General features: G+C 35.6%; 1 protein-coding gene across 3 annotated transcripts in view; it reads right to left on the minus strand.

Moving 5' to 3' along the window:
* LOC150109230 (solute carrier family 35 member E3-like) overlaps positions 1 to 9,466 on the minus strand; it is a 113,795-nt gene extending 104,329 nt beyond the window's left edge. The window contains exon 1 of one of the 3 annotated variants that reach the window (XM_090406483.1): positions 9,445 to 9,466. Coding sequence is in view for 2 of the 3 variants with exons in the window: in XM_090406468.1 (XP_090262594.1) it covers positions 8,569 to 8,964 (396 nt within the window). In the remaining variant the exon portion in view is untranslated. Of the gene's footprint in view, positions 1 to 8,568; positions 9,338 to 9,444 lie in introns of those variants that run through there. The other 2 variants (XM_090406474.1, XM_090406468.1) reach the window with 2 other exon arrangements.
* Positions 9,467 to 26,331: the final 16,865 nt, after the last annotated feature.

Raw genomic sequence — 26,331 nt, forward strand, 5'->3', positions numbered from 1 at the left:
TAGCTGCATTCCTAAAACATAGGATAAATAAACAAGAAATGAAACAGATGAATCATGAAATTATGCAGGAGCTGCAGAAGAAGTTGGTGTGGTAGATTAAGTATAAAAGGAAAGTAGCCATTTCTGCATAGTATAACATGTAGGCCAAGAAAGGAAGAAATTGGCACATAAATGGCTAAGGCAAAAAGACAAAATCCTAGAGAACTATATTATATGGCCAATTTATTTATTCGTATGCCCCCTCCCCATTCCTAGACTGTCCCTTATCAGGAGGTTGAGCCCTCCTAATGAGGGATTAAGTACTATATCCTATGACTGTAGCATGTGTGTGTGTTCACGGGGCCAGTTTGCCAGCTTGTGGGATGAAAAACCCCAGATAAACTGGGAGAAAACCCCCTGCTGTCCACACCCAAGACCTATATGAAAGGGGGGGGGAGTATAGAAGATTGCCTTTAATTGGCAGAGATGGCATACAGGTCACACCTGCTGCACATATAGCAGAAATAATCTAGTATTTTTCAGTATATTTCAAGTCATGAGGTTGGGAACAGTGCTAAATACAAAGAAAGAAGAGAAAAGAAGAGACTGGTAGTTAAGAAAGTGTTTGGGCAAGCATTATGTTCATAAGATTGTGGAACTGGATAGGATATTTACATGTATATTAAGAGGATATGCAAAGGAGCTATAACTATCAGAATCCTTAATTTTGTTGTTCAACGAAAGAGCCTGGCAACAGGAACAGTCCCTATTGGGTTGAGGGAAAGAAAAATAAGTGCCACTACATAAGGGAGAATCCAAGTCAGTGGAGACAAACTGTAGGCCTGATTGCATATCAGGTATGGTAGGAAAAATGTTAACAATAGAATACAGAATTTGTTTGATAAGAATATGCAGAGAAAGTATGAATTTATTAAGTGAAATAACTGGCTATGTTTTATAACAGAGTCACAACTGTACTAAACAAAGGAGATGATTACGCAGTAATTTTTCTAGATTTTGTAAAGGCAGAACATGTGGGGTAGAAAACATGTCAAACTATTGCAGAAACTGAGGAAGAATGGTGGTGATGGGGAGTCAATAGGTGAACTGATTACCAGAATGATTAGATGTTGGCAGTTTGAATATGGAGGCATGATGATTTGAAAGAGAAAGATGATAAGTAGTGTATAAATTGGATTCTGTTCTTGAGCAGTTGTTCTAATTTATAAAACATTTGCATAAGAATAGTTTTGTTCAAAGTAAGATTCAAGGAGAGATCAGCAAAGAGATCTGATGTGATATTGTTACAAGGGGATTTTGAATAGGTTTCTGCTCTGGGTGAAGTTGACTGAGATATGTCAGATCAATATTTCCAAGTAATGTACTTTGGCCACAGCAGATAGACTGATGTGTGCAGCCCAGGATGTCTCTCGTTCCAGTGGTTCCAAATAGCAGATGTAATCCTGGTGTTCAGCAATATGTGTCCCGGCAGATCTGCCAATTTATTTAAAATACAAGAGACCAGGAGCAGGGAATTAGTAGATGCATAACAACTCAAGCAAGTCAGCTGGTTGACCAAGTGGATGGTGGCACCAGATCTGCAAACAAAGGCTGTGGGATTGAATGCCAAAGTGAACATGAGTGTTTATAAATGCTTTTATATAAAACATAAATTTCATTGAGTGTAGGAGCATTACCCTGCTTACTGGAGACCTGAAATTATTGAAAAATTTCTGGGTTTGGTCTCCAGAGCAAAGGGTCTGAATTCTGTATTAGCCTATTCACAATACATTAAAAAAAATTTCATGCTGGTAGATGGAAACAAATTTTGGTGGCACTTAATACTTATACATGTCATACTTAAATGTATTGAATGTGCTAAAGAACTGACAGCTCCACTGACCTGGCTTTTCAATGAAGGTCTGGCTATGGGAAAAGTATCCAGGGAATGGAAGGAAGGAAGGAAAGATAGTGCCATTGCATAAGGGCAGTAGCAGACTGGATGTGGAACTATAGGCCAGTTTGTGTTTCATCAGTAGTTGTAAAGATCTTGGAGAAATTAGTGAGGGACCATATACAGCATTGGACAGATGAGGGTAATGTTATCTGTGAGAATCAATATCGATTTGTTAAGGGGGATGCTCTTGCTTTAGTAATATGATTGCCTTTTATAATAAAGTAACAAGAACAGTATGAGGGGAAAGGCATACACTGCCATTTTTTTTGGATTTTGCAAAGACATTTGACAGGATGCCATATGATAAGCTGATATTTAAGTTGCAGCACATGAGTTTAGATGTCGGGATAGGCAACTGGATTCAGGACTGGCTGTCTGATAGGTATCAGAGAGTTGTGTATGGTGAGGCAGTATCAAGGAGGCAGAAGGTTACAAATGGGTCCCATAGAGCTCAGTACTGGACTTGTATTGTTTAACCTTTATATCAGTGACATTGTCAACAGATTGCAAGGGGATATTCAGTCATTTGCAGATGATGTGAAGCAGGGCAGGTTTATTAGTAAAACTGCAGATGTGGCAGCCCAGCAAGAGGATTTCAATAAACTAGACAGATGGGCAAATAAATGGGGGTGTCAGTTTAATGCAGCAAAATGTAAGGTCGTAAGGTTTGGGAAACATCGATGTGATGCTGCATACTTGACTGGAAGAGCTATACTGGAGGAAGTAGAAGAAACAAAAGATCTGGGGTGATGATTGATAGAAAACTGAAATTCAGGGAACATATTGCAAAGGTGGAGAAGATAAATTATCGTTCCATTGTATAAGATCCTGATTAGACCACACTTAGACTATTGTTCTCAAATTTGGTCCCCAGGATTTGAAAGGGATAAATTAACTATGGAAAGGGTACAGGGGCAGATAAAAAAGATGGTTTCAGGACTTAACAATGTTAGTTATGAGGATTGGCTGAGGGAGTGTTGACTGCAGAGTTTGGTAGATAGAAGGAGAGGTGATATGATTGCGACTTAAACTGTTGAGAGGTAGTTACAGGGCTGACACTGGGGAATTCTTTCGCTTGGCGGAACAACAGGAAGGAGCCATCTCTGGAAGTTGCAAAGGGAAGTTGTGAGCAAGAAGGTGAGGAGTGGTTTCTTTGCATAGAGGGTGGTTGAATCGTGGAAGGTATTGCCTGATAGAGTGGTGAGAGCAAGAACGGTCAATGAGTCCAAGAAGTTGTTGATACTGTGTTTCCTAGGAAGATGATGGCAAGATGATTGAGATGACAAGTACTATGATGAGTGGACTAGAGAATCTGAACAGACAATGTGAATATAGCTACTCTTTCAATATTATGAAGTGTAAGATTTTGTTATTTGGTAGGTAATGATGGGATGCCAGAGTATACAACTAGTGGGCAAATTCTGAAGAACAGAACATTGCCCATACCATGACTCCACCACCACCACAATCCTTCACTGTGGGCACGAGACAGTCTTGTATGTGGTGTAATGCACATTGTTAAAATTGTGAGAACAGCACAATGGATTATGGCAATTATGAAAATGACCTTGGCATATAGAAATAAAGAAGATATTATTCCATTCCATTCAATCTGTGGCCTTAATTAAGCCACAGATTAATTTCTGTGAAGATCTGGTCACCTGGAAGGAGATGAAGATATACACTGCCCTGCCAAAAGTATCTGGACACCACTTGTCTGGCAGGCCCTACATATAATGGGCCATTCTTTGCAGCAATAACCACTACAACACATCATGGAAGGCTGTATACATGTTGCTGACACTGTTCTGGTGGAATATGTTGCCATTCGACCTTCAAACACTCCAACAATTGATGGTGTTTGATGACAGGTGGCTTGCACAGGCATATGTGGTGCTCCAGAATATCCGTCACTACAATTAGGACTCTATGATGGCCAAGGCAACAAGTTAATGACAACCTCTGTGAACCAGAACCACCTTTGTGTTGTACACGCAGCATGGCATGGTGCATTATCCTGCTGGAAGAAACAATTTGTTGCATCCCCATAAAACAATGTCATCGCTCCAGAGAGAGATGGTTAGCCAGCACCTTCTGGCACTTAGAGACATTGAATCTCATGCCTACACCACATATGGGCCCCCCCACACACACACACCTGCAGAACAGAACATTGCCCATACCATGACTCTGCCACCACAATCCTTCACTGTGGACAAAAGACAGTCTTGATTATCTCTTGTGAAGATGTCTCCAAACTCACATGTCCATCCGACTGGTGGAGTGTAAAGCGACCCATCACTTCACTGCAATGTATATAAGTAAAAATAAGTCTGTCAAAAGAGTAATTAGATTACAGGACATATGACAGTACTGGGTCAACAGCAACAGTTGAAATATGCTCTTAAGCTGCTTAAAACTTTGTTCAGAAATAAAACTATTTAGAAAGCATCAACATATCTGGAATGGGTGTGATTTTATTACAATAAATTATGTATTATGAAAACAACTGTGCTGCATTTGTTACAAAAACAAGGAACAAATATCGTATTTGTTTTTTTAGTTTCAGGGAGAAAATTCTGAAACTAGTAAAATGCTAAGTCATGTTTATAGAAGTAACATGATGTAACTTCATGTTTTCTGAACAAGTAAAATACTTTTCTTATTTAAGAAATTATCTCTGCTTCTGTTTGCTAATATTTCTAAATTAAGAAATCTGATTATACAAAAACACCACTGTGATGTAAATGTTAAAAAGTGAGATACACACACCAGCTATTGAATTAGAAACCTTTATGTAGATGTACATAAAGGTTATTCACACAGCATATATGCAAATATTTGGTCACAGGCCTTAAATAGTTGCCAAGGGCTGTGTGTGTCCTAGGTGACTATGCAAGAATGCTGCTGGTCAATAATCGTCAATAGTGCTGATCACAATGAGGGAAAAAACTCATCTTCTGGAGTTCCATAAAAGGCTTATTGTGGATGCCCATCTGGCTGGAACCATGATTTCAAAAATGACAAAGCTGACTGGTTTCTCAAAAGGCAAGATAACCCAGATGTTTAATAAGTGAAAAAATAACCCAAATTGCTTGTCTAAAAGGCTTATGGTACTAAGAATGTGTCAGGAACGAGATTGCCTTCATCAGAGAAGGCTTGTACACACAAACAGAACTTCCTGTGTGCACCAACAGCATTTAATGAAGGCTGTTTCTCACCCACCAAACTCTATGCAGGGAATTGAAGATCAGTATTGACAGTCACCTGCCTATATGGAAACCACTGATTTTTGTGAAAGTTCATCTACATTGGAAGATTGAAATACTAATAAAGAAATTGTTATGGGAAACCATTAGAAGGAGAAATATATGAAAATGGAGAGTTATTTGTAGACTTTTGTATGCTCAACTAGCTTGTAATAGGAAGGAGTCTCTTCCAACATAAAAAAAAAAATACATAAGTGGACATGGATAGCACCAGATAGGAAGATGAAGAACCAAATAGACCGTTTACTTATAACAAGGAATTGGAGGAAATCACTCCTGGATGTTAGAGTTAAAAGAGGAGCAGAGGCATATTCAGATCACTTTCTCCTAACATCTATCATGAAAGTAAAAATATTTTAAAAATAAAACAAACAATACGAAGAGGTTTAGAACTGAAAAACTCAAAAACAAAAAGATTAGAAATAAATTTACAACTCTACAGTATAAATGGGATAAACCTGAAAAAAGAGGAGATAACATACAGGAAAAATGGACAAAGATTAAAGACATACTAATAAGCACATCAGAAAAAATATTGAGATTTCAAACTAGCACAGACAACAAATGGATATCAGGAAACACTAAATAAAAATAGAGAAGAGAGAGAGATAGAATAAAATAAAAATAAAATAAAAATGAAGATGTTGAACAAGAATAACAAGCAGAAAGATATAGAGCAATTAACAAAGAAATAAAAAGAAATGCAAGAAACGATAAAAGAAAATACATAGAGAATCTAGCCCAAGAAGAAAGAAGGAAAACTATTATTAAATGAAAAAGGACAGATAAATAAATGGGTGCAATTCTTCTCAGAGAAATTTTAAGGAATGACTGATGGCAACCAGAGCCCAGAATTAAATGAACAAATTACATTGCTGGACATAAATTTGAATGAAATAACAAAAATAGAAATTACAAAAGCAATAACTCAAAACAAGTAAAGCACAAGGAGCAGATAACATACCAGGCGATATACTAAAAGCAAATCAAAAAATTATTGCAGAGATATTATATCCCTTACTGAATGAGATATGGCAGAAAGAAGAGTAGCCCAAGGAATGAAATACTGGTTAAATTACCCAAAAATGGGAACCTATCTGAATGCAAAAATTGGAATGGTATAACACTGTTGAGTGTTATAAGTAAAATACTAGAAAGAATCAAAAGAGAAATAGAAAAACAACTAAAACCAGAACAGGCAGGATTTGGAGGCCAATAGATCATGCACCGACCACATTGCTATCCTACGAATTATCACAGAACAATCATTGGAATAGCAGGCAAGCTTATATTTAAATTTTATCGATATTGAACAAGCTTTCGACAGTGTAAACAATCTTCCCTATGGAAACTACTTAAACATTATGGACTCCCATAAAAAATAATAAGAATAATTTAAAAAATGTATGAAAATTTTGAAATTAAATAATACATGGAAATATCCTCTCAGAACCTTGAAAAACAAAGACAGCAGTAAGGCAAAGTTGTATACACTCTCCTATTACATTTTTAATTATCATAGACTGGGTGATGAGAAAAGTATCTCATGGAAATATAGGATTACAATAGTCACTTCAAAACCAACTCCACGATCTAGATTTTGCAGATGATATCTGCTTACTTTCACAGAAACGCCAACATATAAGACAAAAAACAACAAATCTTGTGAAACAGCCAGAAAAGTTGGTCTTAGGATAAATAAAGATAAAACAATGTTAATAAATGCAAAGCAAAAAAATAAACAAATAACAATAAAAGAAACATTGCTTAAAGAAGTAGAACAGTTTATATATCTTGGTTCAATAGTATCAATAAAAGGAGGTACTACTGAAGATATAAACAGAAGGAAACAGATGGCTTATTCAACTTTCAACCAACTTAGAAATATTTGGAAAAACAAGAACTTGTCTATAAAAACTAAAATGAGAATATTTAACTCAAATATAAAAGCAATACTAATGTATGGATCAGAAACATGGATGTTAAACAAAAATATAGTTAACAATGTCCAGATCTTCCTAAGCAAGTGTTTAAGAATGCTGGGAATATATTGGCCAAAACAAATATCAAACGAAGAACTATGGCAGAGAACAAACCAGAAACCCATGTTGCAACAGATATGCAAAAGGAAATGGAGGTGGTTGGGACATGTGTTGAGGAAAGCAGATAAAATAATAGTAAAACAGGCTCTAGATTGTAACCCAAAGGGTAAAAGAAGAATAAAGAACATTAATGAAAGAAATAGTAAATATTAATAAAAACTGGAACTAAATAAAAGCAGAAGCAAAAAACAGAGTCTGGTGGAAAATGGTGGTGGAAGACCTATGCTCCGAGGTGGAGCGAAGAGGTTTAAGTAAGTAAGTAGTAGTTCATTTACAGATATCATGACAGGTTTGATACCAGACTACCCAACTTTTTTAATTGTGATATCCATAAGATTTACAAGTTAAGAGGTGCTTCCCAAATAGATGAATTATTTTTGCAAGGAATTGGGGGGGGGGGGGAGAGCACACTAATTAAAGTGAATATTTTTTGACATGGATAAATGGGAGGACAAGAGGAATGCACTTCCAAGAGTGCAAGTACAGTACTATTAAATTAATTTAATAAGTAAAACTGGCAAACTGGCATGGTTGTAGGTACACCTCATGTAATGAGCCTTGCTAGTCCACAAAGTTCTGATAGTCATACCAATAACAACATTGAAATCCAATCTCAGAAATGTAGTATATAAAATGTTAACAAAAACAGTGAATCACAAAAACAATCTGGGTACTTAATTTCACAATAGAAAAAAGAACAGACACAGAAGAAAGGAGGTAGATCAATATTCTCCTATGTCAAGCTACTTGAAAACATGCAGTGTTTCCAAAATGCAGTAGGGAAAGTTCATATATCACAGTTAAAGGTTTTCGCCTATAGTAAACAAGATTGACACTTTTAGTAATTTGTGTGTATGATACCATCTCATGTAAAATAAATAAATATAAGCACCATTAAGGCAGCTCTTATTTTCCTGAAACAATATTAATATCAGATCCAAATACATAATACTTGCTTTCAAAAAATTGCTAGTTCACTTAACTGTCGAATTATAAAAAATGAAAGAATTCAGCAGTTATTAGTTTATCCATTTTTTTTTTTCACGTTAAAAGAGAAGATCTCAGTTTTAAGTGCTTTCTAGAAAGATGCACATCATTAGTATTTAAATAAAATAACCGGGTTGCTAAAATTACACAATTGGACTTCCATTGATTATGATAAGTTGTGTATTAGAGTAGTGAATAAAACTCAGGTCAACTGTAATAACTGAAAAAACAAAAAATAGTCATTGTCATTACCAAAGTTTTAATTAATTCTTACCAATGTACATTTGATTTTACAGGGAAAATGCTTTTCATAAAAATAAGTTTGAATTATCATAATGCATGGCATTGTCATAGTTTTCAAAATCTGATAGGTTCCAACAGTGTTACTTCCTAACGATAAGTTCGTAAATACCACAAAGCCACAAAATGTCAGTGCAAGAGGAATTAGTTGTAATATAGGCAATTTTTTCACTTGAAAGACTTCAAATCTAAGACAAATCAATAGACCAATAAACGTCATTAAAAAATGAATAAATGTCATTGTTATGTTTGGAAACCCAATCTTGACATATACCCATTTATTTAGTAACACAATAATTATGGCTAAACACAAATTAAACGCAAGACAAAACGTTGTAAACGCGCGAGTGGGTCCTCTTTTGGCAATCATCTTAGCAATTTCAAAACTACATCAAAGAACAAGTGCCGTTGACAACCGTTCGCATTTGGCAACAAGTGAATGCCGATTACTGTAACACATGTCTCAAGAAAGGAAAGTGAATAATTTAAACATATCGAACGGAAGCATATTTAATTTAAAGAATCTTATCCGAGCCAATGAGGCTTAGAGAAGCAAGCATAAAAATAAATAAATACTTGCAAAACCATAAATCTCAACTGTACAATAAATACACCGAAATAAATTTTCACCGTCACGCACAACTTCAAAAACACCAACTCTCTCTTCGTATTATTCCCCTGTTCTATTTCTAATCGAATTGGGACAGCGAAAAACTTCACGTGAATTACAATACGCAACAATAAAATACGACTTTTTTTTTTCTTTTTAATATCAAAAGCAGATGTATAGGAAATGAGTTGTTCTTAAGAGATAATAAAATAAATAAGAAATTAACTAAAATAAACCCACTGATGCATTATTATATTATATTATAAGGATTGGCAAAATGCCAAAGCTACTCTGTCCGGCTCCAGAGACCATACTAGTTTTCATTGCCATTTTTTCTAAACTTTTATATTAATAATCTATAGTAGTATAGTATGTACCAATATTTGAATATTTGATTTCGTAAATGCTTTAAAGATAAGTAAAAAAACATATATTTTGAAACTTTACATGTTTAGCTTTTAAATGGTACCGGCCAAAAGGGTTGTTAAAGTGGATTTTATTATCGTTTTGGTTGGTTAAAAGTGCTTCGACATTTTATGGCCTGTGTCGCTGCAGTCAAAATTAGTTCCAAAAGTGACAACTATAATCGCTGCATTATTCACTGCCTCTGTTGCCTGGACCCAGCGTCGTCACTCTTCATGCAGTACACACAAGCTACGTGCTCGTGGTGGTAGCGGAAAATAATTAGCAAATTTTAGTGTAGATAAGTACTTTTCTGATTAATAAATAATTAAGATTGATTTTAGCGAAAGTTATAAAACCCTTGTTTAAAATGACTGAGCAACAGAAGAGTATAAAACGTAAATACGAACAAGAAATGAAAGTGTTTAACCAACAATGGCAGGACGATTTTAACTGAAACAATATGAAGGAAACTTAGAAACACTTTATAATGATTTTGAGAATAGGTTTGAGAAACTAAAAAAGTTAAAGCCATGTTTTGAATTCTTGTGAAAATCTTTTTGTGATTGATGTCATCAACGATGAATGTCCTGTTGTTGCACCTTTTACCGTGGATGTTGCTTCAATAGAGACAGAGCTTATTGAACTGCAGGAAGATGTGGGTTTGAAGCTAGTACATAAAAAATCATCTGTAACTGACTTTTGAAAACAAATCCCAGAAGCAAAGTATTCCAATCTTCAGAAAACTGGCTTCCGACTACTCTCTGTTTTGGGGACACCTTACTGCTGTAAATCTCTCTTTTCTGTAATGAAATTTGTCAAGTCAAAACATCGTGCTATCCTCACTAACAGCCACCTCACCGAGCTTCTTGGAACAGCTTTGACATCCTACCAGCCAGATTTTAAAATATTAACTGCACAAATGAAGAATCAATCAAAGCCTTCAACGAGTAGCGATTAAACATATGCTTCTTTGGTGAGTAAAACTACTATATAGTTTTATTTTTTATTATTTATAAATACAATTTTAAAATAATATAGCGGCTCTTGAACATTCAAAAATGTATTACATGCGACTCCTATTACCAAACAACTTGCCCACCCCTGTTATATTATAAAAAATAAAAAATTCAGCTGACGCCTTTTTTATTCCCGTATAGGGAGTAAGCGACACCGTTTAGCCCTATCTAACTTTTGGAGACTGAGTGGGCAGTTCAATCTCCACTGGTATCCAATCAGAAATAGCTGACTCAAGGCTATCACTAATTAAGCGGCACGCAGTGAAAAGAATGGCTCAACAAGTGCCGCCATCTCGAGGTCCCTAACCCTAACACAATATATTTAATGTCTGAAATAGTGTGGGTTCTACGGTCGATTTTTCTTGAGTTTACGGGACAAAAAACCCTAGTTTCCGGGAGAAAAACTCCTTGCCCGTGCCAGAGATCAGGAACCGGTCCAAAAAAGGACCGGTTCCTGAGTTGATCGATCTCTGGCATTTGAGTTAGAAAAAATTTGAGTTAGAAAAATTTCCTCTCGTCGCCAACTGGACTCGAAATCACGTCTTTCTTCGTGCGGCCAAGCGCCATGGTGTGCAAACACCACATCCACCAACCCACACAGGCTTTCTTTTATATTATATTATATTATATTATATTATATTATATTATTATGGAAGTATTATTATTATTATTATTTTATTCACATAATTGATACACAGTCAAAACAAGATATCATATAAACAAAAATTTGACTGGTGATACAGAACAATTCAGAATCTACCCAAGAATTTAAGAATAGTCCGTTAGGCAGCGTCGTAAAATATGGACTGTTCCAAGTAATGCTCTTTATTGTAGGTGATATAGGGTCACTTCATTGATTTTTAATTGCTGTAAATAGTTGAATAGCTTCTTTGAAGTTGCACGAAGTGCACCGATAACTATTGGGATGATTTTGGTGTATTTAAGCCACAGTCGCCAACTTCGATTGCCAGATCTCGATATTTAGTAATTTTTTCCGGTTCTTTTTTGTTAATGTTGTTATCACTGGGTACTCCGATATCAATAATCCAAACTTGCGATGTTCGATAATTGTGATGTCAGGTCTATTGAATGTCTATTGAATGTGTCAGGTGTTCCGAATGCCGATCAGGTTGTATCTTAAAGTCCCAGAGAATTTTTGCTGTTTCCTTTTCCAATACAGTCTCTATTTCATGCTGCCGCCAGTTATCAGAAGTACGAAAGCCATATTTTTTTCATACATGCCAATGAACTATTTTGGCCACTTGATTATGGAGGTATTTATAATCAGTTTCAGCTATTTTGCTGCAGGCACTGATTAGATGTTCTACAATCTCATCTTTCCAATCGCATAATCTGGATTTGCTGTTATTATTGATGTTCAAAAATTTTGCTTTCATTGCATTAGTTTGTAATGCCTGTTCTTGAGCTGCTAGAATAAATCCTTCTGTTTCTTTTTTAATGTATCCGTGTTGTAGCCATTGCCATATCTTGCTCAGTTCAATTTTGTCCTCAGCATCTCGAAGAAATTGGCCATGCAAGAGTTTATATTTCCAGCGCACATATCGGATATTTTGTTGTTCCTTTTTGTAATCAGATTTGTTTCCTGTTGCTTTTAGAAGTCCCTCTTGTGTAATTGCTTGAAGCATTGGCTCAGAGCTATTGTCGATGTAATTTCTTAAACCAATATCTTCTTCTTCCACAGTCTGTCTCACTTGCAGCAGACCCCGTCCACCTATTCTCCTCGGCAGGTACAACTGGTCAACATTACTTCGTGGATGTAATGCATGATGCATAGTCATTAGTATTCTAATTTTGCGGCCTAGTTTGTTCAGGTCTTCTTTTGTCCAATCTATTGTGCCAGCTGTGTATCGATTACTAGTATAGCCCAAGAATTCATTGCTCTAATTGTGTTTAATCCATTTAGTTTTGTTTTCAGAATATTTCTAACTCTTTTGATGTATGCTGATGTAGCCTGTTGTTTAACTTTCGAGTGGAGAATATCATTGGCTTCTAATATTCATAGGTATTTATTGTGTTCGTCAGTTGAAATTGCTTTTATATATTCCTCTTGATCAAAATTAAAACTGCTAGTGTCATTAATTTTCCCTTGTTTAATAGATAAAATTGCTCATTTATCTAAACCAAATTTTATTTTGATGTCCTGAATAAATACGAACTGTGTTCAATAAAAATCTATTTGCTAGGCCGATTTTCCATATAACTTCAAGTCATCCATATACAACAGATGAGAAATTTTAATATTACATTTAGGAATTTCATATCCAGTTTTGTTTTCTTCAGAATCATTGACAAAGGTATCAATGAAATATTGAAGAGCAATGGTGACAAGGAATTACCTTGGAAAAGTCCACGTTTATTGTTGATATCTCCAAATCGTTCATTATTCACAATTAATGTTGTTTTGCATGATTTCATAGCAGCAGCCAGAAATGAACATATGTTTTTGCTAATTCCAAATATTTTTAGTGATTTTAGGATCCAGGAGTGTGGGAAGGAATCGAATGTTTTCTTGTAGTCTATCCATGCCATGTTAAAGTACGTTTTTCGTTTTTTGGAGTTTCTGAGAATCATTTTATTAATAAGGATCTGGTCTTTTGTTCCTCTAGATTTTTGAAAACTGCCATTTTGTTCAATCAGATAAATCTGATTCTTTGATAAGTATTGGTATACGGAATTTGCGATGATTTTAGTTAACAGCTTAAGCATATTCGGTAGGCATGTTATTGGACGATAGTTACTTGGATCTACATCCTTATCCTCATCTTTCGTGAAGACAAACGTGTGCCTAGATATCATCCAGTCCTCCAATTAAATTGTTCTGCCATTCGGTCATGTAGACTGATTAGATATTTTAACCAAAATCCATGTAGTTCGTCTTTGCCAGGTGCGCTCCTGTTTTTTAATTTTCTAGCTTGAGCACTGACCATTTCTTTATTGATTATGACATTTCGCATTTGATTTTGTTTCATTTCTGATTCTATATCTTTAATCCATGAAGCATCTTTATTGTGTTCAATAGGATTATCCCAGATTGACTTCCAAAATTTGAGTGTTTCTTCTTTTTCTAATGAATGATGGTTTGTATTTGTATTTCTCTGGAGAGACGAAAAGAACTTATGTTTGGTCTGTCGAAATTGCATATATTGTACATATTGGTTTATTCTTGCTTCATATTTTCTAATTTTCTGTGCAATCGCTGTAATTCTTTGTTTTATCACTTCAGTAACTTCAGCTTTTGTTGGCCAAATTATATGTGTTAATCAGTTTGTGTTTGATGTTATTATTTTTCAGCTGTCCTTCTTTAAAACTTTTTAAGTTGCTTAGATCAGCTCGAAGTTTGTTGACCTTTCGTGCTAACCGGACTTTCCATGGTGCAGATTGTTTCATCCTCGGCTTTTGCTCTTTCGGTTTGCAACAAAGCTTCACCAAAATGATATAGGCTATTCTGTATAGGAGCTGATTTGTTTCCTTTATACTGTTAGGTGTGATGGTTTCAATTACAGCATTTGCGTCTTAGAGGAGCTGTTTTAGCTTAGATTGTTGTAACGCTTTTAATGGTGGTAGCCTTATAGTCATTTATGGAGTTCATATGTTCCAATATCCCTGACTTCATTTTACACTGCACTTCTGTCAAAACATTCTGAGGTATGTTGTCAGCTTAATGTTTACTTAGTTGAATTCCAAAGTTTGATATAGCTACCTCCTGATGATTTGCTGTCTGGAGTTGTTGGATTATTACGTAACTCTTGCAGCTCAAGTTCAGTAAATATTTTGTTACAGAAAATGAAATTCTTTTGGTCCATGTCTCTGTTCTTGTGTGTGTGTGTGTGTGTGTGTGTGTGTGTGTGTGTGTGTGTGTGTGTGTGTGTGTGTGTGTGTGTGTGTGTGTGTGTGTGTGTGTGTGTGTGTGTGTGTGTGTGTGTGTGTGTGTGTGTGTGTGTGTGTGTGTGTGTGTGTGTGTGTGTGTGTGTGTGTGTGTGTGTGTGTGTGTGTGTGTGTGCGTGCGTGCGTGCGTGTGCGTGCGTGCGTGCGTGCGTGCGTGCGAATTTCTCAATCATAGGTTTCGCAGCTTTCCAACACGGCAAAAAAACAATAAATAATAACCAACTGGTGTCATCTTCAGATAAGCTTACATATAAGCTTCGAGGATGAAAGCAGAGAAATTAGTTCTCATTCAAGATGTATCATATGTAACCAAATGCATGTAATGTACATATCACATGTAAACCAATGTATGTAATGTAAGTGTCATATGTAAACAAATGTAAGTAATGTATCATATGTAATCAAATGTATGTAATAACTGTAACAAAAGTATGCAATATAGAGTGATTATATCCATTGATATTGTATATATAGAGTGTAAAATTGCAAAGAAACATCTGTAATAATCATCATTACGATTATTATAATAATATATGTTGTAAACAGTTATTGTTATTATTATTATTCAAAAAAATTTTTTGTAAGAAAGTATTTGTTAAGCATAATTGTGTTCCTATAATGTATGTAATTTATCTGAGAAATAATAAAAATGTTTAAAAAAATTTTTTTTAATTATTATTATTATTATTATTATTATTATTATTATTATTATTATTATTTCTAATTTAGAAAATGGCTTATATAGAATAAGATTCAATGTATATATAATTTTGAAACATTTAAGTACAGATACTAAAAAAAGAGTAAAATTAAGTTGATATTAGAGGAATTTCTAAATATTTATAAAGAATTGTGGACAGATAAATATTTTAAAAAAGATAACCGGCAAACATTCAATTAAAATTAAATTGTAATAACCAAAAAATAATAATTAGAAATCAGCTTGAAAAAAATAAGAAACGAAAAAGCACCTGGAAAAGATAAGTTCAGAATTATATAAATATACAGGAGCAAAGTTTAAAGAAAGACTTATTATTTTAAAATAAAATCTATTCAAAAAATTAACCCACCAATATAATGGAAATAAGCAATAGTAATCCCTTTAAAAAAATTGTAATAAAGATGAGCCTAAAAACTATAGAGGTATAAGAATTCTAAATTCCTGACATAAAATGTATAGTAGAATTTTAAATAACAAACTAATAAAATGATTCTAAGGGTTTAATATTAGAAGTACAAAATGGATTTATAAAATGACGATCATCTATACACCAGGCCTTTTGCCTAAAATTGATAATAGAGAAAAGAATATATTACAATTTAAAAACACATGTTACATTTATTGGCTTTGAAAAAGCATTTGATAAAGTTAAAAGAAGTATTTTATTTAACATATTAAAAGAAAGACAAATACCAAATAATATTCCAAAACTACCATAAGTAAAAAAAAAAAAAATCATCTAACGCCTTTTTATTCCCGTATATGGGAGTAGGCGAGGCCATTTAGCCCTATCTAACTTCTAACTAACTACCATAAGTATATATGAAAATCATTAAATACAAATAAAATTAAATTGTGAACTATCATATCCAAGCGAGAGAAAAGGAAGGAGTTTACAAAGGGTGTTCCATTTTAGCAATTCTTTTTAATATTTATTTAAATGAAATAATAAAATTGAATTAAAATTCCCATCAAGGGATTAAACTTTCTCCTACTGTAAACTTAAACTCTCCTTTTTGGTGATGAACAAATAATAATAATTACAAATTCTGAATGTAACTTACAGAGAGAGAGATATATTTTAAATTTAAATGAAAGCGTATAGAGTAAAAAGCGAAATATTATGGAATGATAATATCAACAGAAAAAACAAAAAAGATGGGCTTTACAGGACAGCATCCAGTAAGAAATAAAACAGTAATAGATAACAAGATTTTAGAACAGGTGAATTCATTTAACAACCTAGGATATATGATAATGTATATAAAAAAAATAAATAAATCAACTAACACCTTTTATTCCCTAATAGGGTGATGAACAAATAGATAGGGTATAAAAGCCTTTATACCCTATCTAGGTGTCATGGGGAGAAAAAGATGGCGCCTCGTGTGTTAATGTTGTTTCTTGTCATGTATTATTGATGATGAATTGTGAATTTCATTGATATGTTTTTAGCGATTTATATTTATGCTTATTCATTAGTAATAGTAGTTAATTGCTTGCTACCATAAACAGTCACTTTATTTTCCATAGTGTTTTATCCAGATGTCATTTGTAATTCAAGGGCGATACACTAGGCCTACAGCCGCTGGTATCGCCTTTGTTTGTTTCTTATAGTGACATTTTATTGCTGGTAGACACCTAAGAGTGTCTACGGAATTTGCTAGTGGACCCTCAAAAGTTCACAGGATTAACTTTGCCTGCTCGGGACACCTGAGAAATCTCTACTCTTTCTCCATCTGTGTCTTAACACATTTTAAATTATTGAAATGGCATAACTTCTGAATGAGACCAAATTCGAGGAAGTATACATGGAATTATTCAGACTAGGAAAGCTGCTGAGTGATAATTGGCCGGGAAAAGTGAAATTACATGACACTCCCCCCCCCCCCCGAATGTGTCTCAGACCTGGCTGAAGATCATTTAGAATCGGTGCCTTCTAAATGATCTTCAGACTTTGTAGAAGTGCGCGCACGCAAAAAGCGAAGAACAACAGATGAACCGCACAATGACAATACTGAAATGGAACAGGATTCTCAGGGTTCGGACGCCGCTATTTCTCCCAAAGAAAAGGTGCCTCTGATCATCCTTACAGAAAAGCATAAGTTTGGCAGCTTTAAGATCCACAATGTCCAATTTGCATATCGGCTTCATTAAGGCCAAAAACATGAATGAAGGCATAACGATCCAGCCAGCAACAGTGACAGACTATAGAAGGTTGACCAAAGAACTGGACGACAGAGGCATCCACTATCATACCTTTGCGCTCAGCTCTGAAAAAAAAAAACTTAAAAGTAGTCCTTCGTGGTGTCTGTGAAGACATTGACACAGCAGAAATAGCTGCTGACCTAAATTCTCAGGATCTGCCTCCAGTCAAGGTCAACGAATGTACAAAGCAGACAAGATTCCCATGCCATTAGTCCTTGTTGAGATTCATAAAATATACATGGATCTCTACAACTTAAAAACAGTCTGTGGTGTCATCGTCACACCGGATCCACTCCGTAAAAGATCATCTTCTGGGCAGTGCCACAGGTGCCAGAAATTTGGCCATGCCCAGAATCTATGCAGAGCTGAATATAGATGTTTAAAATGTGGACACAGCCACCCAACCAATACTTGCACATGCCGAGGACCACCTCGGCCAAATGTGCCAACTGCAGTGGCCCTCATCCTGCGAACTGCAAAGGACGTACTCAGCATCCAAAAAACAGACGGATGGAGGCAATCAATCAGCCCTCCTCCTACAGTACAAGAACGCCAGAGGCCCAGACATCAAAACCGAAGACTCAGCGGCCACAGTCGGAGACCTCCAATAATAGAGACACCCAAAAGCAAACAAGAAGTTATGCTGATGTGACCCGTACAATTAGACCAATTCCAGAACAAAATCAACCAACAGCACCTAAAAACCTAACAGCTGTTATTATGGCCTCACTGGAAAACATGCTACAAAATTTCAACCTATCAATCCCTACTGAAACCTCCACTAAAAGATTTCTTCGTGAAACGCAGGTCATCCTCACAGCTCTCATAAATGAATAGTAGCAAACTCATTCCAGCATCTCTTTAGATAGTTGCTTGGAACGCAAATGGCCTCAAAAAAAAAATTCTGGAACTCCAAGACTTCACATATAGGTATCAACCAGATGTTATTTTAATCAGTGAAACTCATTTAATACCCTCAGACAATCCTACAATAAGGGGATATCACCTATACAGATTTCACAGAATACTCTACAGAGTCGGCGGCACTGCCATCTTCATTAAAAACTACATTAAGCACCACTCTGTGAGCAATCCTTCAACCACTAACCTTGAGATCACAGGAGTGGAAGTAGTCACCAGCTCCACTGGAAAACTGAAAATCTACTCGGCTTATATACATGTCAGACATCCCGCACAATCCGATGACTTCCATTTTGGCCCTATATGCGGACGATACGGCAATACTAACCAGATCTCTCAGACCCCATTTCATTACCAGAAAGCTTCAAGAAAACATTCTAAAGCTGGAGGGTTGGTTCGCTAAGTGGAGATTGGAAGTCAACCCTCAGAAAAGCTCAGCCGTTCTTTTCTCAAAAAGGCCAATGTCTCCTGTAGGAGATGTGTTACTATTCAATACTAAAATTCCCTGGCAGACAGAAACAAATTACCTGGATGTAATTCTCGACAAAAAGCTATCTTTCAATCAGCACACTAAGTCTGCGTGCACAAAGGCATCTAAAGCCATAGCTCAGATCTATCCGCTAATTAATAGAAATAGCAAGCTCAGCAACAGAATCAAATTGCGACTATACCAGATGACAATTCGTCCTATAATCACCTATGCCTCTCCGGCCTGGAGCCACACCTCTAATGCTAACATCATCAAAATACAGCGAGTGCAGAACAAGTGTTTGAGAATGATTCTGAACGCCCCGTGGTATGTTAGAAACAATCAACTCCACAGAGACACAAATATTCCCTATATTTTCTCTTTTCTACAATCCTTAGCAACCAAGTTTTTCCTAAAGACGTCCACACATCCCAATGATTTGTTCAGCAAGCTGCAGCATACGATCCAACAGACATATTCAAATATAGAAGACCAAAAGCTATATTAGCCTCCTTTAGTGATGCATAATATCCATGCCCATTCAGGGCGAACAATCTGCTAATAAATTTTACCTTCACTGTAACCACAACAGATAGCAGGGAATCTGAAAAGCATCTGCTTCACCCCTAAAGACATAAATATCAATTGTCAATAATACCCTATCTAGCTTTTGAGGACTGAGTGGGCAGTTCAATCTCCACCAGTAGCCAATCAGAGATAGCTGGCCCATGTCTATCACTAATTAGAGCAGCCTCCGATGAAGAGGCTCGCAAACAAGTGCTGCCATCTCTTGATACCTAATCCTAACAAGATATATCAGTGTCTGAAATAATGTGGGTACTACTGTCGATTTTCTTGAGTTTACGACACGAAAAACCCGGGTTTTCGGGAGGAAAAATCCGCTTGCCCGTGACAGAGATCGACTAACTCGGGAACCGGTCGAAGGTAGGCTTAGAAAAAGTTCCTCCCGTCAGCAGCTAGACTAGAACCCAGGTCAAACTTAAAGCGGACAAGCGCAAAAGACGCAAGCGCCACTTCTACTGAGCTACACAGGCCCTTAATATTATATATGAAAATGAAAAATAAAAAGATATATGAAAATGAAAAAGATTAAAATCTAAAAACTGCGAAATATTTAAAAATTACAGTTCTAATTAACTCTGAATTAAAATCTAATCTAGTTCAAAAACAAACTATATTAAAAGTATACAATACTTTAGACATACCAGTACTATTATATAGAAGTGAAATCTGGACAATAAAACACAAAAGCAAACAAAGATTAATAACAGCTGAAATGAAGTTTATAAGAAACAATACAAAGTATACTCTGTTCACAAAAGAAATGAAGAAATTATGAAAGAACTAAACCAGGAATCAGTAATCGAAAAACATAAATAAATATAAACATAAATTGATGGAACATGTTGAAAGAATGAAAACAGAAAGATTAACAACACAAGTATTAAATTACAGACCATTAGGAAAAAGAAAACCAAGATGTCCTTTAAGGAGATTCGAGGATAATTTCTAAGGCTGGAACAGGCCATTGTAGGCCTGTATCCATGATAGGTATTATAATAATAATAATAATTATTATAATACTTATTATAATTATAATTATTATTAACATATATATATATATATATATATGTTAAAGATACCAAGCATTTTTAAACCTGGTTTTACTTTATTTCCCAAGTAAGCAAACAGACAAACAAGTCAAGTTTGCGCTTGCAAGTCTAGCTGATCCTGCACGCAGTGCAAGATCAAGGCAACTCATGGTAAAAGTAGAATAAGCTCTGATCACTAATCTGAATATTTACCCTTAATGCAAAACACATCTCCTGGAGGAGATGTATGATGCTTTGAATTAAAGGCAAGGAGCCACTACCCAGACCGGTTTCGACCTTTATTGAGGTCTCATCAGTGGGAGCCAGGCTAAAAATACCAAGGTTTCAGTAATACACAGCTTATAAGTATTTTACCATGAGTTGCCTTGGTCGTCCACTACGTGCAGGGTCAGCAAGACTTATAACACTTGCAGGCGCAAACTTGACTTGTTTGTCTGTTTGCTTACTTGGGAAATGGAATAAAACCAGGTTTAAAAATGCTTGGTATCTTTAACATTTATTATACCAAGGTAAATATACTGTATATATATATATATATATATATATGTATATATATATATATATATATATATATATATATTTATATTTCCATATATATATATATATATATATATATATATATATACAGGGTGTTCGGGATAAATTTGACAGTTTCGTAAGGAAAAAGAAAATCTTCTTTGTATCTATTAAATTTAATGAATTGACAAAAAAACATTACAGGCAGAGTTAATTACAATACTATCAACAAGATTTACTCAAAATAACCACCATTAGCATCGATCACAGCTTCAATTCTGCTTCGGAACCTCGAACAAGCTGATGCTACAGTCTCCCTGGGAAGGCCCGCAAAAACTGTTTTAATTTTATCCATTAACTGAGCTTTTGAATTACTGGAAGTGCGATTGGTGTCTTTTTCAACTGCGCCCCATACAAAATAATCCATGGGGTTAAGGTCTGGGGAGTTTGGAGGCCAAACATTTGGACTGGTGAAGTCGTAGAAATTTTCAGACAACCATTTTTGACTTTTCCCAGAGGTGTGGCAAGGGGCCGAATCCTGCTGCCATACATACGGCCTACCATTGGCTACCCTTGTTATCCAGGGCTTGACTACAGTTAGCAACTCCACGAACAAAGCCCGAATTACAATGCCAGGGTTCTTCAACACCTGTTCCTGCAGATTTGCGAGGAATTCTGCTGTACGAACGCAATCAGATCGTCTGCTAGGGATCTTTCTTCTTGCTACATCCTCGTAGTCACCATTGCAAGTCTCTAGTTCATGCCTGATTGTTTTTACTGTATTCAGGGAGCATTGGGCAGCAGTCGTAATATCCTTATTTTGATGGCGGGCACGAATCATCATGATACAAGTTATTCTCTTCCATGATTCAGGTGGGTTCCAGCTATCCATCCTTTCTGACATCTTGTATATGAATGAAGAAGGGTCCAAACTTTTAAATGAAGAGAAGTGTGTGTTAATACATGTAACTTACGGAAAAATATAATTAATTATAAATATGTCAAATTTATCCCGAACACCCTGTATATGGAATATATATATATATATATATATTTATATATATATATTTCCATATATATATGTGGAAATTAAACACATATACACACACACATTCAAACCTATAAGGAATTCTTCTCCATTAACCTTCACCATTAACATATGTAGCTCAGTGGAAGTGGTGTTTGCATTCCACAAGGCTAAACCTCCCACAGATTGAATTGTTTATGTCTAGTTGCCGACTAAAGAAACTTTTTTGTTTTTGACCAATATCCGAGATAATCGATCCTGGGATAGGCAAGCGGGTTTTTTCTCCCTTAAACTCAAGACAATCGACAGTAGAACCCACACAATCTTAGAAATTAAAAATATTGTTGTAGGGTTAGGGACCACGAAATGGCGGCACTTCTTGCGCCGTTTCTTCACTGTCGGATGCTTAAATTGGTGATAGTCTTAGGTCAGCTATCCCTGATTGACTACTAATGGAGATTGAACTACTCACTCACCCTATAAAAGTTAGATAGCGCTAAAATTGTCTCGCCTACTCCCTATAGAGGTATAAATGGCGTTAGCTCATTTATGTATATACAGTGGCGGCTCCTTACTTGAAATCGTGGAAGTGCTGCAACTTTCGAAATATATTATTACGGGCAACTACAAGGAGTCTTTAAACTCATCAAGGAAAAGATATATACATATATTTTCCTCGGAAAAATATATACATACACACTGTAAGAACAGTGTGTAAGTACTGTAAGTACAGTTTCGATAAAATACCAAAATTATGGTAAAATTTTAAAAAAATTAAACATGAAAAAATCAAAAATCAGCTAATGCCTTTTGATTCCCGTAAATAGGGACTAGGCGAGGCCGTTTAGCCCTATATAACTTTTGGAGACTGGGTGGGCAGTTCAATTTCTACTGGCAGCCAATCAGAGATAGCTGGCGCAAGACTATCACTAATTAAGCGGCATGCAGTGAAGAGAGACGGCTCAACAAGTGCCGCCATCTCGTGGTCCCTAACCCTAACACAATATATTTAATGTCTGAAATAATGTGGGTTCTACGGTTGATTTTCTTGAGTTTACGAGGCGAAAAATCCGATTTTCCTGGAGAAAAAACCCGCTTGCCAGTGTCAGAGATCGACTAACTCGGGAATCGGTCGAAAAAAGGCTTAGAAAACTTTCCTCTAGTCGACGACTAGATTCGAAACAAAGTCTTCCTTTGTGCCGTCAAGCACTGTTGTGCAAACGTCACAACCACTGAGGTGCTCAGGTTCCCTACATGAAAAAAAAAAAGATTGTTTATTATCGATAAAATTATACAGTTTAGTATAATTCAAAATTACTTAAAAATTACTGTAATAAATGTTATGTCTTTAATTGTAATGTCCAAATATTTAAAGAGACGGAGTAAACATGATAAGCACTACGAACACTCTACTACTGGCGGAAAAACTGCCTATAAACAACAGTGGAACTGCGCGACAGACAGTGCTGCATTACGCTAATAGCTCGCATCCCACTATGACTTGCGCGCTTAGCAATTTGACACTGTCGAAAACATAGTGCCGCTAGCGTCCTCTGCCCTCCTAAGTGCTATAAGATGGATTTTTATTATTTTTTTTGCAATATAAGAGAATTGTATAGGATTGTTGATGATAAAATTAAATATGACATTTATTTATATCATTAAATATAAATAAATTAATAAATATATTTATATATCGAGAAAAATTGGGGGTGCTGCAGTTCCACAGTGCATATGCACGAGCCGCCGTCCCTGTGTGTATATATATATATATATATATATATATATATATATATATATATATAAAATTTGTGTGTGGGTGGGTGTGTGTGTGCGTTTGCATTTTCCTCCCAATAGTAACTATACCAGAAGGTAATTTATTCCTACATCAGCGCTCGTTGGCCTAATCCCCACATAATTCTTGCCGACTTTGTTAGAAGGTTTACAATTTGTCAGCTTTTTCAGCAACATATGAGATGTGCTTGTTGAAGGTAAATCTTTCATCTATTATTACCGCTAGGTATTTTAGCTCACTGGCTACCTAGAGAACCTCTCCGTTTAGGAAGACTGTAAGAGGTTGTTTTGATTTTTTTATGTGAGATATGAAGCACTTTAGACTTGCTGCTATTAATTGTAACTTTCTTCTCGCGTGCCCACTCTGCAATTTTAACCAGTTCTTCGTTGGTCGTTACTTCTAGTTGTAAGCCATCACGTCCCCGAATCATTGTCATCGCATCATCGGCGAAAGCTATGACTTTTGTTTCAGCGTGTGTGTGTGTGTGTGTGTGTGTGTGTGTGTGTGTGTGTGTGTGTGTGTGTGTGTGTGTGTGTGTGTGTGTGTGTGTGTGTGTGTGTGTGTGTGTGTGTGTGTGTGTGTGTGTGTGTGTGTGTGTGTGTGTGTGTGTGTGTGTGTGTGTGTGTGTGTGTGTGTGTGTGTGTGTGTGTGTTTCCAAACACATACTCTTAAATCTACACATAGCTTGCGACGATGGGTACTGAAACAAAACCAAAACCAAGAAACCAACACCATCTATTATCTTACTCAAATAAGCTCTTCAGAAGTTTTGAGAAAGAAAGCAGAAATTCCACCAAAGAAACAAACAGTATATCAAAAAGAATGAACTCAGTAATTTATATACTGAATTTTTGTAGAAAAGTAAAATATCTCTATTAAATACAGAATCTTTAGAAAAAAATGAAAGAAAAACACAAAAGGCAAAATGTAGAAAAATTATGTATATTAATATAAAATCATTCCATTATTATTATTATTATTACTGTTGAACTGCGTGTTGTATTACTGCATTGTACAGCGAATTGTATGTAATTCGTTGAAGTCCATATGTAAATAAGATATTTAGTTTTTTAAAAAAATGCATATTTACATTTCTAAAGAATTAAGCACTCTGCACCGTGTACTGAATCTTTGAACTCTACAGAAAATATGACTCATTGTATATACACGTAAATACTCTGTATGACAATAAATCTTGTCATTGTCAAAAACAAATTATTATGATGATGATAATAATAATAATCCTCTTTAGTTCCGTGGAAGTGGTGTTTTAACTCCTCAGAGCTAAACCGTCCGAAGAAGGAGTGTCACAAGTGTGATTCGAGTCACCGACTATAGGAAAATTTTCTAAGCCTTTTTCCGACCGGTTATCGATGGCAGCACTTAGTGGCGCATGGCGGCACATGTTAGCCATCTCTTTAATGTGTGGTGTTTAATTAGTGATAGCCTTTGGCCAGCTATCTCTCTAATTTCTATCAGTGGAGATGAGTAGTACTGGTGAAGGTAGTGACAAAATGCTTCCGGTGGGCGTGGCTTTTCCCTCAGGGTATATGTGTCAATGGCTTCAGCTCATAGTAGGGGTGGCGGTTCTGACAAAATGCTTCCGGTGGGCGTGGCTTCCTGACGTCATTGTGAGTGACGTCATGCGTTTGGAATGTTTGGAATTTCCCTGTGGGTATATGTGTCACTGGCTTCAGTTCTTGTGTTTTGGTTTGTTTGTAAATAAATATCGTCATTTCTAAATAAGTGACGTTGTTGTTTTGAATGGAAAAGGGAGATATATAAGAGATAAGGATTCGTGTTGTGATTGGTGGGACAGTTTAAACCAAATGCTTCTGGTATGCGTGGCTTCATGAGTCAGGAATTTCGCTGGGAGCATATGTGGTCAATGGCTTCAGTTCTTGTGTTTTGGTTTGTTTGTAAATAAATGTCGTCATTTGTAAATAAGTGACGATGTTGTTTTGAATGGAAAGGATGATATTAGTGGATAAGAAATTGTGTCGTGATTGGTGGGACACTTTAAACAAGATCAAGATCAAGATAAGATAAGGAATCGTGACGTGAATGTTTGTTGTTAGTTGTAAATAAGTGACGTTCTTGTTTTGAATGGCAAGGATGATTTTAGTGGTTAAGTAATCGTGTCGTGATTGGTGGGACACTTCTGACAAGATCAAGATCAAGATAACATTAGGATTCGTGACATGAATGTTTGTTGTTATAGAGTTTGGAATGATAATTTAATTTAACTATATTCTATGTCACACAAACATACAGTTTTTTTTTTCTTTTATAGATGGTTGTACTAATTTTCCAATACATTTTGGGTATTTCTTTCCTGTTAAAGTGTGGGAATTCTTAGAGAAAGTCGTGATGGCTCTCGTGTTTCGAGTTTTTCTGAATAATTAATTATATACTTAAAAACCCTGTCCTTAAACACACACACATATACATATTAGATATAAAAAATCGCTAATGTATCCATGTTGATATTCTAATATATACCCTATGA

This window comes from Typopeltis vanoorti, chromosome 2, assembly GCF_054136105.1.
Source record: "Typopeltis vanoorti isolate ZY-2024b chromosome 2, IOZ_Tvanoo_1.0, whole genome shotgun sequence".
Lineage (NCBI taxonomy): Eukaryota > Metazoa > Arthropoda > Arachnida > Uropygi > Thelyphonidae > Typopeltis > Typopeltis vanoorti.